General features: G+C 44.6%; 1 protein-coding gene across 3 annotated transcripts in view; it reads right to left on the bottom strand.

The window, feature by feature from the left end:
* Positions 1–11,690, bottom strand: part of LOC107149231 (desmoplakin) — a 63,439-nt gene that overhangs the window by 13,094 nt on the left and 38,655 nt on the right. Inside the window, exons 22-24 of one of the 3 annotated variants that reach the window (XM_048799763.1) lie at positions 11,299–11,397; positions 7,791–10,085; positions 4,176–6,421 (exon numbers count right to left, since the gene is read on the bottom strand). In XM_048799763.1, the coding sequence (XP_048655720.1) occupies positions 4,176–6,421; positions 7,791–10,085; positions 11,299–11,397 (4,640 nt within the window). Of the gene's footprint in view, positions 1–2,443; positions 6,422–7,790; positions 10,086–11,298; positions 11,398–11,690 lie in introns of those variants that run through there. The other 2 variants (XM_015493984.2, XM_015493985.2) reach the window with 2 other exon arrangements.

Genomic DNA, 11,690 nt, shown 5'->3' with positions numbered 1-11,690 from the left:
ATCTTTGACATATCCCCTTTAGCCTGGGTGCTTTGTTTTGATTGCCCATGTTTTGTATTTTTCCTTCTCAAGATCTGGAATCAGCTTTTAGTTTTCCTACGTGGTTTTAACATCCAGAACCTAATATTTTTACATTTTTATTTTTTTCAAGCCTGATTGTCAAATCTATGCTTCCCTTTGCACTGTTTACCTTTGATAAAGGAATGATGAAGAAAACTTTTGAATAATTATTATTTCCAAAGACAAATAACATAGTTCTGACATTTTAAAAAGTGGTAATGATATTATAGATAGCACCATAAAATGCAGTAGGCCAGTAGCTATAAGCAGATGTGGAATAAGAGTTAAGTTCTAGAAGTAATTTTTTCATACTCTGCCCACACCATCTTTACTTTTTATTTGCATTACCATAGTTAGCCAAATGATCTGGGAAATGTGTACACTAATTTTGGGTGTGCCGTGATGATTCTATTGAAAGTGGATGTACTGTGTATGTGAAACAAGTCAAAACAGCCCAGGTCAGGTATTTCCTCTTTTGAGGGCACTATCGGTTTTATCTCAAAGCTTAGTGACAGCTGACAGCAGCTTGGAGGGAGTGGGGAAGATTTGTCAGCTGTCTGTATTCCTCTGTAGTTACTGTGTTAACCTGGAGAATCACTGTACATTGATGCTGTTAAGCCATTTAATCACTTTCCTGGAGAGGTCTCTAGACCTGTTCTGGGATAGGCTTGTTATGGACTAAATTGGGTCCTCCTCGCCAAAATCATCTATTGAAGCCCTAATTCACAATATGACTGTATATGGAGATAGGGACTTTCAGGAGGTAAACGAGGTCAACATGAGCCCCTAATCTAATAAAGAAGAGATACCAGAGCTCTCCCTCTCCTACCTCTCCCCCCGCCCAGTCCTCTCTCCACATGTGCATAAAGAAAAATCCATGTGACCACACATCAAGGAGGTGACCATGCACAAGCCAGGAGAAGAGGTCTCATGAGAAACCAACCCTGACAACACCTGAACTTGGATTTCCGGCCTCCAGAATTATAAGAAAACATAGTTGGTTAAGCCACTCAATCTGCAGTACCTTGTTATGACAGCCTGAAGTGACTAAGAGAGACTCCTAGCTCTAGCATAAGGAATTTCCTCTTCCACACCCCACAGCATTTGCTCTTTTTCCTGTTAGATGACAAGGGCTGTTTTTGTACCATCTGTTCCTAGCATGGGACCCATGGCTTCTGGCACCATTCAGGGTACACAGAACTCAATATCCAGTGAATAAAATTCATTTCAATTCCTCCAAATTTGGAGAGGAGATTAAGGGGAGGAAAAAGAAAAGTAAAATAAAAAGAAATGAAAGATGTGAAGGAAAAACAGTCCATTTGTTGAGAATGGAAATAATTTCACTCTAAGTACCAAAAGCCCCAATAACTTAAGTGGAGCTGACTTTAATGATTTTTATCATTCTCCAATTTTAGAACCTCATTTGCTCCCTATTTTCTATCTGTATTACGAGGTTTGTTTAATTTTACTGATATACATTGCTGACATTTAAAAGTTTTGCCACCGATTGTTTTGTGTGTCTCCTGTCCCCACCCAGACTGCAAATGCCTTGTAGTCGGAGAACTTGTAAATTCCACTGAATCTTCACAGCACCAGACATGGGTATTAAGTCAAGTCATATTAATTTAATGACAAATGCTGGATCATAGATAGTTTCTTCTTGATCCAAAGGAATATACCTTTATTTCATGGTACTTCAACCAAAGGCCTAGAACTCTTCAGGAATCATTTTCATAGATTCAGGGACAATTCTTTCCTCTTGGGGAACAAAATAAAACACTTGTCTTTTGTTTTGTGTTGTTACTTGAGATTGAACCCAGGAGTGCTCAACCACTTACCCACATCCCCAACCCCCCCGTTTTGTTTTGTTTTTTGTTTGTTTTGTTTTTGAGACAGGGACTCACTAAGTTGCTTAGGGCCTCACTAAATTGCTGAGGCTGGCTTTGAACTTGTGATCCTCCTGCCTCAGCCTCCCAAGCTGCTGGGAAACACTATGTGTTTTGAAGTTATCCCCAAAAGTCATCTTAGCCACTTAGTGATTTTTCATTTTTATGACAGTGACTTTTGCCAATGCTTCTTGGTACCCACTGTCCAGAATAAGCCAGGGCAGGTTTTTAACTTTTGAAGTGACCTATTTCCACTGGCTTCCTTCCAAAGATTCTAACCTGATACACAGCTGGTAGAAAAGTGTGGAAAGAACTATCTTCAGAAGATCACTTTCTAACAAGAATTGCAAAGAGATATACAATTTTAATGTCCTTCTTCTATTAGGTTATTTAGTAAACAATCAATTTAGTCCTGTTTTATGATAAATACAACGCTGCTGCTAAATGTCCTTCTATGTACATACTATTGAACGTACTATGAAATCAACACACAAAACTTCCATAGTCTAAATGTTTATTGCCAGATCAGCAAACTTCATAGAGACACCTTTTAAAAGTACATAGAAAATGACCAGCAAAATAAACAGGAAACTCCGACCAAAGAAAAGCAAAGATGGCTGCTATCATGCACATAGTCAAAGTAATACCAAACCAAACAGGTGCAATAAAGGGTATATGGGTTACAAAATCCACATTCTTAAACTAAAGGAAACTCACTCCAAAATGCTTGGGGTGGGTGGGTGGGTGGGGTACGGTGGGAGTGGGAGTAATTTTCTCCTAATACAGAAAATGGAACTATGTAGAGGAGAAACAGAATGATAATTAGCACATCAGAGATGAATTTAAGTATTGTCTCCAAGAATATAAATCTGCCTTAGAGGCCAAAAAAAAAAAAGAAATTCAAGAACTGATCAAAAAGCTAAACACAGAAGAGAAGGAACAAATGTTAAATTCAATTTGTGCTATCCTTACAAGTGATCACCACTCCATATACACTACCATTGAAGTGTACTACATTAGTTAAGAAGAACTCAAAAGATAAGAAAGCAGAACAGCCTTTATTACTTGATTTCAACCACGGCTATCTTAAAGCATAGAAAGTTCTATCGCTATACTGCAAGCACCCGGTCTTCTTTTTTCTTTCTTTCTTTTTATTATTATTTTTTTTGTTTGTTACTTAATAAAATAGACATTCATTTAAATGGATCCAAGGTAGAGCAACCATTTCCCACTGACCACTAGTGCCCAATGGAGCTACTGCTAAATGTGTAGGAATAAGAGTAGGAAGAATTTCCTGTGGCATCAAAGCTTCCCCTCCGGGAGCCACTGCGGGAGCCACTGCGGGAGCCAGAGCGGGACCCACTGCGGGAGCCAGAGCGGGAGCCTGGGGCTGAGGACATGTTGTAAGGGCTGGGTAAGCCCTTGGACGACACGGAGGCAGCTTCCAGAAGGCGTAACCCTGTGATATCCTCTACCATCGAGCGATTCATGGCATCCTTATAGGATATTTTTAACTTGGTTTTGGGGCAGGTCAGGATTTTGGTGTAGCTGCTGGTGTCTTGCAGCCTCTGAGCCGCTCGGCCGTCGATGAACCCCTTTCTGATGGCTTCTTCTGTGCTTATCCTTCCATGCACCTCTGGGTCAACAAGGCCACCCGTCAGGTACTGGAACTCCAGGAAGCGCTGGCCTGCCTCATAGGGGAGCCATTTTTCTTTCACTGCTTCTGCTGCCGACATCTTCTTCTTCCCCTTCACACCTTCAAAGCCAATGAAGGCCTTCTGGGCAGGCTTCAGCCGGGTGGCCATATCTTGGTCAATTAGACCCTGGGAGACGGCATCCTGAAGAGACAGCTTCTGGCCGGTGGTCGGGTGGATGATGCCCCCAGTGCAGGCCTGAGCCTCCAGAAGCCTCTGCCCGGTGATGCTGTCAACGATGCCTCGCTCTATACCTTCTATGATGGAGATCTTCTCCAGGTTTTCTGTGTCAAAGATGGCCGCAATGGGGCTGGATTCTTCCAGGGAGTCGGAAAAAGAGCTGCTCCTGATGGTTAGATTCCTGACGCTGGAGATGGTGGAAATCTTACTCACCGATTCGTGTCGGGAGCTGCTGAAAACATCATCATTGACACTGGTGGACATGCCGCTGCCGTTGCCGATGCCGTTTTTCAAGGAGATCATGTCGGCAAACTGGGTCAGGCTCAGGCCGCCGGATCTGTACTGATCAAAGAACTTCCTGTCGACAAGACCCTTGTCAATAGCATCCTGAATGTCATACTGACTGCCTGTCTTCCTGTCCACCAGGACCACCCTGGTGGAGCCATCTGATCCCGTGATGGTTATTTCTTCCCACTCACATTCCTGCTCACACAGTTCTTTGAAGGTTTCATAATCGATCAGGCCCTTCTTGTAGGCCTCCTGGACAGACATCTCCTTATTGGTTTCTGGGTCAACTATGACCACTCTGCGCTTCCTGAGGGTATTCTTTTGCGAGGTCTGCACCTGTTTCTTCTTTTCTTTCAGGGGCAGAAGACAGAGCCCCGTCTCTTCATCCTTAATGCATCTTTCTTTGAGTTGCAGATAGGTAAGGTTTTCTTCAGTGTTGGGATCAAAGAATCCTTTGGTGTCATCACTTGGATCTGAAAGAATCTCACTGAGCTCCTCATTAAAGTAGCCCCTCTTGTACGCCATGTCAACGGGTAAACGATGGCTCTCCTTCGGATCAATGATCCCTCCAGTGGCAATCTGGGCTTCCAGTAAGCGGATGCCATGGCCCTTTTCGATGAGTTCCTTGTTCATGGCTTGGAACAGAGAGATGATGTTTCCAGTTTCAGGGTCATTATAACCAGTGACGGCTCTTTCTGCAGACAGGAGCTTCTCTTTGAACTCTATGCCCACCAGACCTCTTTTGTAGGCTTCCTCCACAGGTAACCTCAAGTTGCTAACAGGATCCACGATAAAGCCGGTGGCAGCTTGGGCTTCCAGCAACTCCAGAGCAGTACCAGGTCGCACCAAGCCGATTTTCATGGCCTCGTAAATGCCAAGCTTCTGTTTTGTGGTCTCATTGTATATTCCTGCTATGCAGCTGGAACCCTGGAGGAAGTCCTTAATCCTCTCACCAACCTCATCATAAGAAATCTGACCTGATTCCAGTTCATTGACAGTGGATGGTCTCAATATACCAGAATCGACTAATTCGGTGACGGTCACGGGCTGTCTGATTCCCTGGAAGGACATGCTTCTCTTCTGTACCGTCAGCAAGAGCAGACCGGTGTGGGGTTCGATTCTGCACCTTTCCCTCAGTTGCATGTAACTGACCTTCTTTTTGGTAACCGGATCCACGAAATTCTTCTGACTATCTCGGGGGTCATTCAGGGACCGATACAAATCTCTGTCAATCAGCCCACGGGCCAAGGCGACATCCTTTGGCAAAAAGACACTATTCACGGGGTCGACTACACCCCCTGAAGCGATCTGGGCTTCCAGCAGACGCATCCCCGTTTCTCTGTCGATCAAATTCTTCTTGATGGCTTCTGAAACAGACACTGTCTTGCCTGAAAATGGATCATCAAAACCAGTGATGGCTTTTTCGGCCGTATAGATCTGCTGGCGGTCATCGAAATCGATCAGGTCCCGAGCGATGGCATTGTCCACGGTCAGCTTCTCATTCCGATGGGGATCAATGATGCCACCCGTGGCCGCCTGGGCCTCCAGAAGCATGACAGTAGATTCCGGGGTGATTAGCTTCTTTCTCTTGGCCTCTACCAAAGAGTATTTTTCCTTAGGAGAAGCAGACGCTCCTGCGATAGCTCCGGCACCCCGGAGGAAAGGCTGGATTTCAGAAGCGACTTCTTCCACCGACTTCTTGCCCTTCAACAGTTTGTCCAAGGTTGCTTTGTCAATCAGCTGGCACTCGTACAGCTGCATGGCCGTCACCTTCTTCCTGAGGCCGTCAAACACCAGCTTGGAGGAGTCGACGGTCCACTCATACTCGGTCTGTGTCTCCCGGTGGGACCCGTACGGGCGCTGTCGGAGTTTGTCGATCTCTCTCTGAAGCCTGCAGCGCTCTGTCTCCAGCTGGGACTGAGTCTCCCTGGAAGAATCCTCCAGCTTCCGCCGGCACCTCTCTTCAATCCTCTTGATCTCTGCCTGGAGTCTTTCGATCTCACTCCTAAGGCTGTTCTTCTCCCTCTCGCTCTTTTCTCTTTCTGCCTCTATCTTCCGAATTGCCTCCTCCTTGCGGGAGTACTGGGTTTTCCACTGGTTCAAGTCATTCTGGATCTGCTGTTTCTCGCTCTCCAGGCGCTGCTTCACCCTGCTCTCGGCCTCTAGGGACGATTTCAGACGATTCAGCTCGTCCTCCAACCTCTGCAGCCTCGCCTTGTCTTGCTCCAGGACTTTGATTTTCACCAGAAGGCTCTCTCTTTCCTGCACCACCTGAGTGCACTGACTCTTGGATTCCTGAATCCTGTTAGATGCCTAGAATTAAAAAAAGAAAAGGGAGAAAAATAACATTTTGATCATATCATGGGACCATCGTCATTTCACTTCACTTCCTGTATCTTTTTTAACTTGTTTACTTATTTTTCCTTTCTATGCTTTCTCTGGATATACTCTTAACTCACAATCTTATAAATTCATGGAAAAGTTCTGTAAATATATCTTGCCACTCTGATAAATGGCTTCGTACTTACTGTTTATTTTCCTTTTTTTTTTCCCATAGAAGGAACTAGAAGTTGTAGACCTTACTCTTAAAAATAATTATGGTTCAAAAACCTATGGGGAGTTTTGATCCAGGTTATCATCCCTGCTATACCTACTTCTCACCTGTTACAGCTAGGTTAACATGTTTAAGAAAGCAATAGCAACATACAGATATACACTCCCCCACACACCCAATCCCACACAAATATTGTCTGTGGAGGTCAAAGAAGTTATCTTTAAATTAGAGGTTAAAAGAAGAAAGGACAAACAGAAAGAAACACAAGGATCATGATCAAAAGAGAACGGAACATCATGCACCAATAAAAAAAAAAAAGTGAGGCACAGAAGAGAGCAGAAAAATGCATGCAGAAAAATCATCTAAGCAAGCAAGGAAAGGTGATTTTAAAAATCGCACAGAAAAATGCTTTAATGTGGATTTGAGAAAAGTTCAAATTTAAAATGTACATCCCAGCTCACTATCTTACTTATTTATTCATTTTAAATTTTGGTTATTTATTTATTTTAATTTTTTGGTGCTAGGGATTGAACCTCATACATGCTAAGCACACGCTCTGCTGCTGAGCTCCACCCCAGCCAAGAGCTACTTTCTAGAAAGCAAAGGAGAACAGTCAGAGAAAGTGATCTTACATGTTATTCTTATGCTCAAGTTTTCTTTTTCTTTTTTGGTACTGGGGATTAACTCAGGGGAGCTTAATCACTGAGCCACATCCCAAGTCCTTTTGAAATATTTCATTTAGAGACAGGATTTCTCCAAGATGCTTAGGCCCTCGCTAATTTGCTGAGGCTGGCTTTGAACTTGAATCCTCCTGCCTCAGCCGCCCCAGCTGCTGGGATTACAGGCCTGCGCCACCATGCCCGGCCATGCTCAAGTTCTTAAGAGCTGGGCCAAATAGGCCCCACACAGACTGACAAATTATGTAATTACAGGAGGAAAGGGGAAGGGCATTGAAATTATCTTAAAGCAGTTATCTGGACTTTTGACAGGTAGCAGTTAAGCCATCAAAAGAAAAATCAGACATTCTAGAAGCATCCACGTCAGTAGCAAGAGCACAGTTCAGGAGAGATGACCGTAGAGTGAACCATTTGAGAAACAGTGAAGCTGTGATCAAATATTTGTGAATACCTCTAAAGCCTGCTTTTGGAATTTCTCAATTTCCTGTCTCAAATTTTCCCTCTCTCTCTGTAAATCATTAATCAGCCCCTGCAGTTCCAGGGTTCGGTTGTTGCTGATCTGCAGCTGGCTCCTGAGCTCGGAGATGGTGGCGTTTTTATCGCTATCCGCCTCGCTGCGGCCCCTGCGCAGCTCATCGTATTCCAGCCTCAGGTTCCGCAGTTCTTCCTCCAGCATCAGGTGCTCCTTGGTCAGGTTCTCGGTGAGTGACTGCAGCCTCTCGATTTCTATCTTGCTTTCGTTTAGGCTTCTGCTCTTATCTTCTATGGCCTTCTGGAAATGCTCGTTCCTCACCTGAGCCTGCTTGACGTTTTCCTGCTCCTGGAGCAACTGCCGCCTCAGGGTCTCGACCTCGGAGGACAGCCTCCTCAGCTCCTCCTGGGTCCTCTGCTTCTCCCTGAGGTGGCCCTCCAACACGTCCCTCTGCTGCCGGAGGTCATCCTCGCTCCTTTTCTTGACAATGGACGCCTGCTCCAGCTGCTGGGTCAGGTTGGTGATTTTGATGACTTGCTCTTTCAAAGACCGCCTCATGCCTTCCAGCTCTTCTTCCAACTTCTTCCTCTTGGAAGAGTCTTCGGAGGCCGTCCTCTTGAGCCGATTGAGCTCCTCCTCCACTTTCTGCTTCTGCAGCTGCAGATCCTTCAGGGAGCTCTGGAACCGCGTGATATCCTGATCCTTCAGGGTCCTCTCCTGGGAGACCCTTTCGTAGTCGATTCTCAGGCGCGTCAGCTCTTGCTCCTGAACCTTCAATCTGCTTATGGTCTCCGACGCGCTACTGTTGGCCTTCTGCAGGTCATACTGGACCCTTTGCAATTTCACATTCTCGTCTTCCAGACATTTCCTTTCATTTGTTTCTTTCTCTATCAGTTGTTTCAGCCTCTCTATCTCCTTGTTTTTATCCTGGATGGTCTTGGCAGCGTCGTCCAGGGACTGCTTGTATCTCATGCTCTCCTCCGTTCGCATCTGAGTGACCTGTCTCAGCTCGATCTCCAGCTGCTGTTTCCTCTGAGACATCTCTGAGCCCGTGGCCTTTTGCTGCTGGACGTTTTCTTCAACCCTCCTGAGACTCTCAGTGGTCTGGGCTAAGGTGTTCTTTAGCCTCTTTATCTCCTCGGATAAGCTCCTGTTTTCTCTGGTGAGATTGTCTATCTGGGCCCGGTAGCCACTGGTGTCCTCTTCCTTCTGCATGGTGAGCTGGTGGATGGTGGTCTTGGTGATGTTGATCTCGGTCTCGAACTGGTTTTTCAAGCTAATGATCTCCTCATCGTAACTGTTCCTTACCTTACCCAGTTCGTTTTCATATTCCCGGCGGCGCTTGGCCTCTTCCTGAAAATCGGCTTTGAGCCTTTCGATCTCCTTATTTTTATCCTGAATGGTCTTGGCCGCCTCTTCCAGCGACTGCTTGTGCCGGGCGTTGTCCTCCGAGCGCTGCTGGATGACCTGCTTCAGTTCCATCTCCAGTTGCTGCTTCTTCTGCATGATCTCGGAGCCGCAGGCTTTCTGCTGAAGGACATTCTCTTCCGCCCTCCTCCGCTGCTCGGTGGTCTGCAGGATGCTGTCATTGAGCCTGACGATCTCATCCTTCAGATCTCGGTTCTCCCTCGAGAGTCTGTCCAGCTGGTTTCTGAGATTTTTGGAGTCATCCTCTTTCTGCATGGATATCTCCTTGATGGTGGTCTTCGTAATGTTAATCTCTGTTTCATACTTGTTCCTTAAATTACTCATCTCCTCATTATAGTGGTTTCTTACCTTTGCCAGCTCATTTTCATATTCTCTCTTCCGGGCGCCCTCCTCCTGCAGAAGAACCCTCAACCTCTCTATCTCGTACTCCTTCTCCTTGATGGCTTTCTCAGACTCTAGTTTCTGCCAACCGAGGCTCTCCTTTTCGCACTGCCTGGCTTTCTGCAGCTGGTCATAGTCGTTCTTCTGTTGGTCGAATCTGTCCTCCACCGTCTTTCTCCGGCGCTTCTCGTCTTCGATCTCGTAGGTCAGCCGGGTGATCTTCTCGTTGAGCTCTTTGATCTGGGCGTAGCACTTGTCCAGATTTTGCTTGGCCGACTTCCCGTCCAGCTCGGCTTGTCTCTTCAGCTCCTCCAGGCTCACGAGCTTCGCTTTGAACTGGGAACACTCCGCCTGGTATTTCTGCAGGTTCTGATCCAGGAATTTGTTCTTGTTGCAGTTTTCCGAGTTGGCATCGCGGGCCAGTCGGAGCTCCTCTTCCAAAACTTCGATTTTGGTGTTTTTCAGCTGTGGAAGCGAAAGGAGAAAGTGAGGTTGCAAGAAAAGCACCTGGCACCACGAGACAGAAGTAGTATGTTTCCCCTCCCAGACCGATGTATATTCGTCTTGATCTTTACACACCCACCAACACACTCACAGTGATGAGGCAAAAACTACTAGACAAAAGCTCAAGAAATCTCGAGCCTCTTCCCAATTTTCCCATCAACCTCTTGCATAAAGTCAGAATGACAGGTCATCTTTGAGCCTCAGCTTCCTCATCTATAAAATAGAATCATTTCTTTCAAGATTAAAAGTGTATGATTTCATACAAGATGCTCCTTTTTATTTGTTTGTGAGGTTTTGAGTTTTGGTTTTTTTGGTACCAGGGGTTGAACCCAGAGTGCTTTACCACTGAGTGACATCCTCAGCCTATTTATTTATTTATTTATTTATTTTTGTGGTGCTGGGGATTGAACCCAGGGCCCTGTGCATGCGAGGCAAGCATTGTACCAGCTGAGCTATATCCCCATCCCTTTATTTCTTATTTTGAGACCAGGGTCTTGCTAAGTTGCTAAACATCTCACAAAAGTTGCTGAAGCTGTCCTTGAATTGTGATCGTCCTGCCTCAGACTCCTGAGTTGCTGGGATTGCAGCCAGATGTTCCTTTTATTTCCTCCATAAACTCAATTCCAATATTAGAAAGGAGGAGTCAATTGAGTAATTATTCAACATGAAAGATTCAAATCCAGCTAGTCCAGGATGTACTTACCCAAAATTTTACACAAAGAAATAAAGCAAAATCCTTGACCAAACACCTATAAATTATTGTTGTTTTTTTCCAGCAAAATTAAGTGGCTGCAATATTGCAAATATCTAAATCCATTTAGAGGAGCATAGGACTAATCCCAAACTCACAAACTGTATTACATTGAATTTTTACTGGAAATTTCAGCTTTATCAGTTTCTAAATTCACAATAATGATGTAGTAATAATACCATTCTATTCTATTTTCTTTTCTTCTATTTTTCCTGGTACTGGGATTGAACCCAGGGTGCTGCATTACTGAGCTACGTCTCCAAACCTTTTAATTTTTGAGATAGAATCTCGATAAATTGCAGAGGCTAGTCTCAAATTTGCAATCCTCCTGCCTCAGTCTCCCAAGTAGCTGGGATTACTGGCATGCACCATTGTGCCCAGCTCTATTTTATTTTTTTGATAATCCAAGGAAATAGTCAATACCTTCAGATCTTCCAAACTCTTCAGCATCTCACTTAAGAATCTATAATAGTCTCCAGACCTTGTAAGTAGTTCTATGTACCGAGCATGAATCTCTGCAGCCTTAGAGAAAAGGAAGAAAAGAAAAAAATATATATATATCATTTTAAAAAGTCATATGCATTCTATGCAGGCTGATCAATTTTGCTTTCTAAGATAATGAAATCATGACATTATAATTTAAAAAGTAAATTCCTTTCTTTCATGTATGCTTGTTCCAAAATCTAGAAGAACAGCAAGACAAAGGGTCCAAAACATTTATACTCCATTCTTGTTGCTCTAGGATTTTTTCCCCCCTAAACCATCTGATGGTTGATATTCTCTAAAATCTTTGGGGAAAAGTTGTCTTTTAGAAA

Source organism: Marmota marmota, unplaced genomic scaffold, assembly GCF_001458135.2.
Source record: "Marmota marmota marmota unplaced genomic scaffold, marMar, whole genome shotgun sequence".
NCBI lineage: Eukaryota > Metazoa > Chordata > Mammalia > Rodentia > Sciuridae > Marmota > Marmota marmota.
Note: the sequence above shows the minus strand (reverse complement) of the source record. Positions and strands in the feature narration are given on the sequence as shown.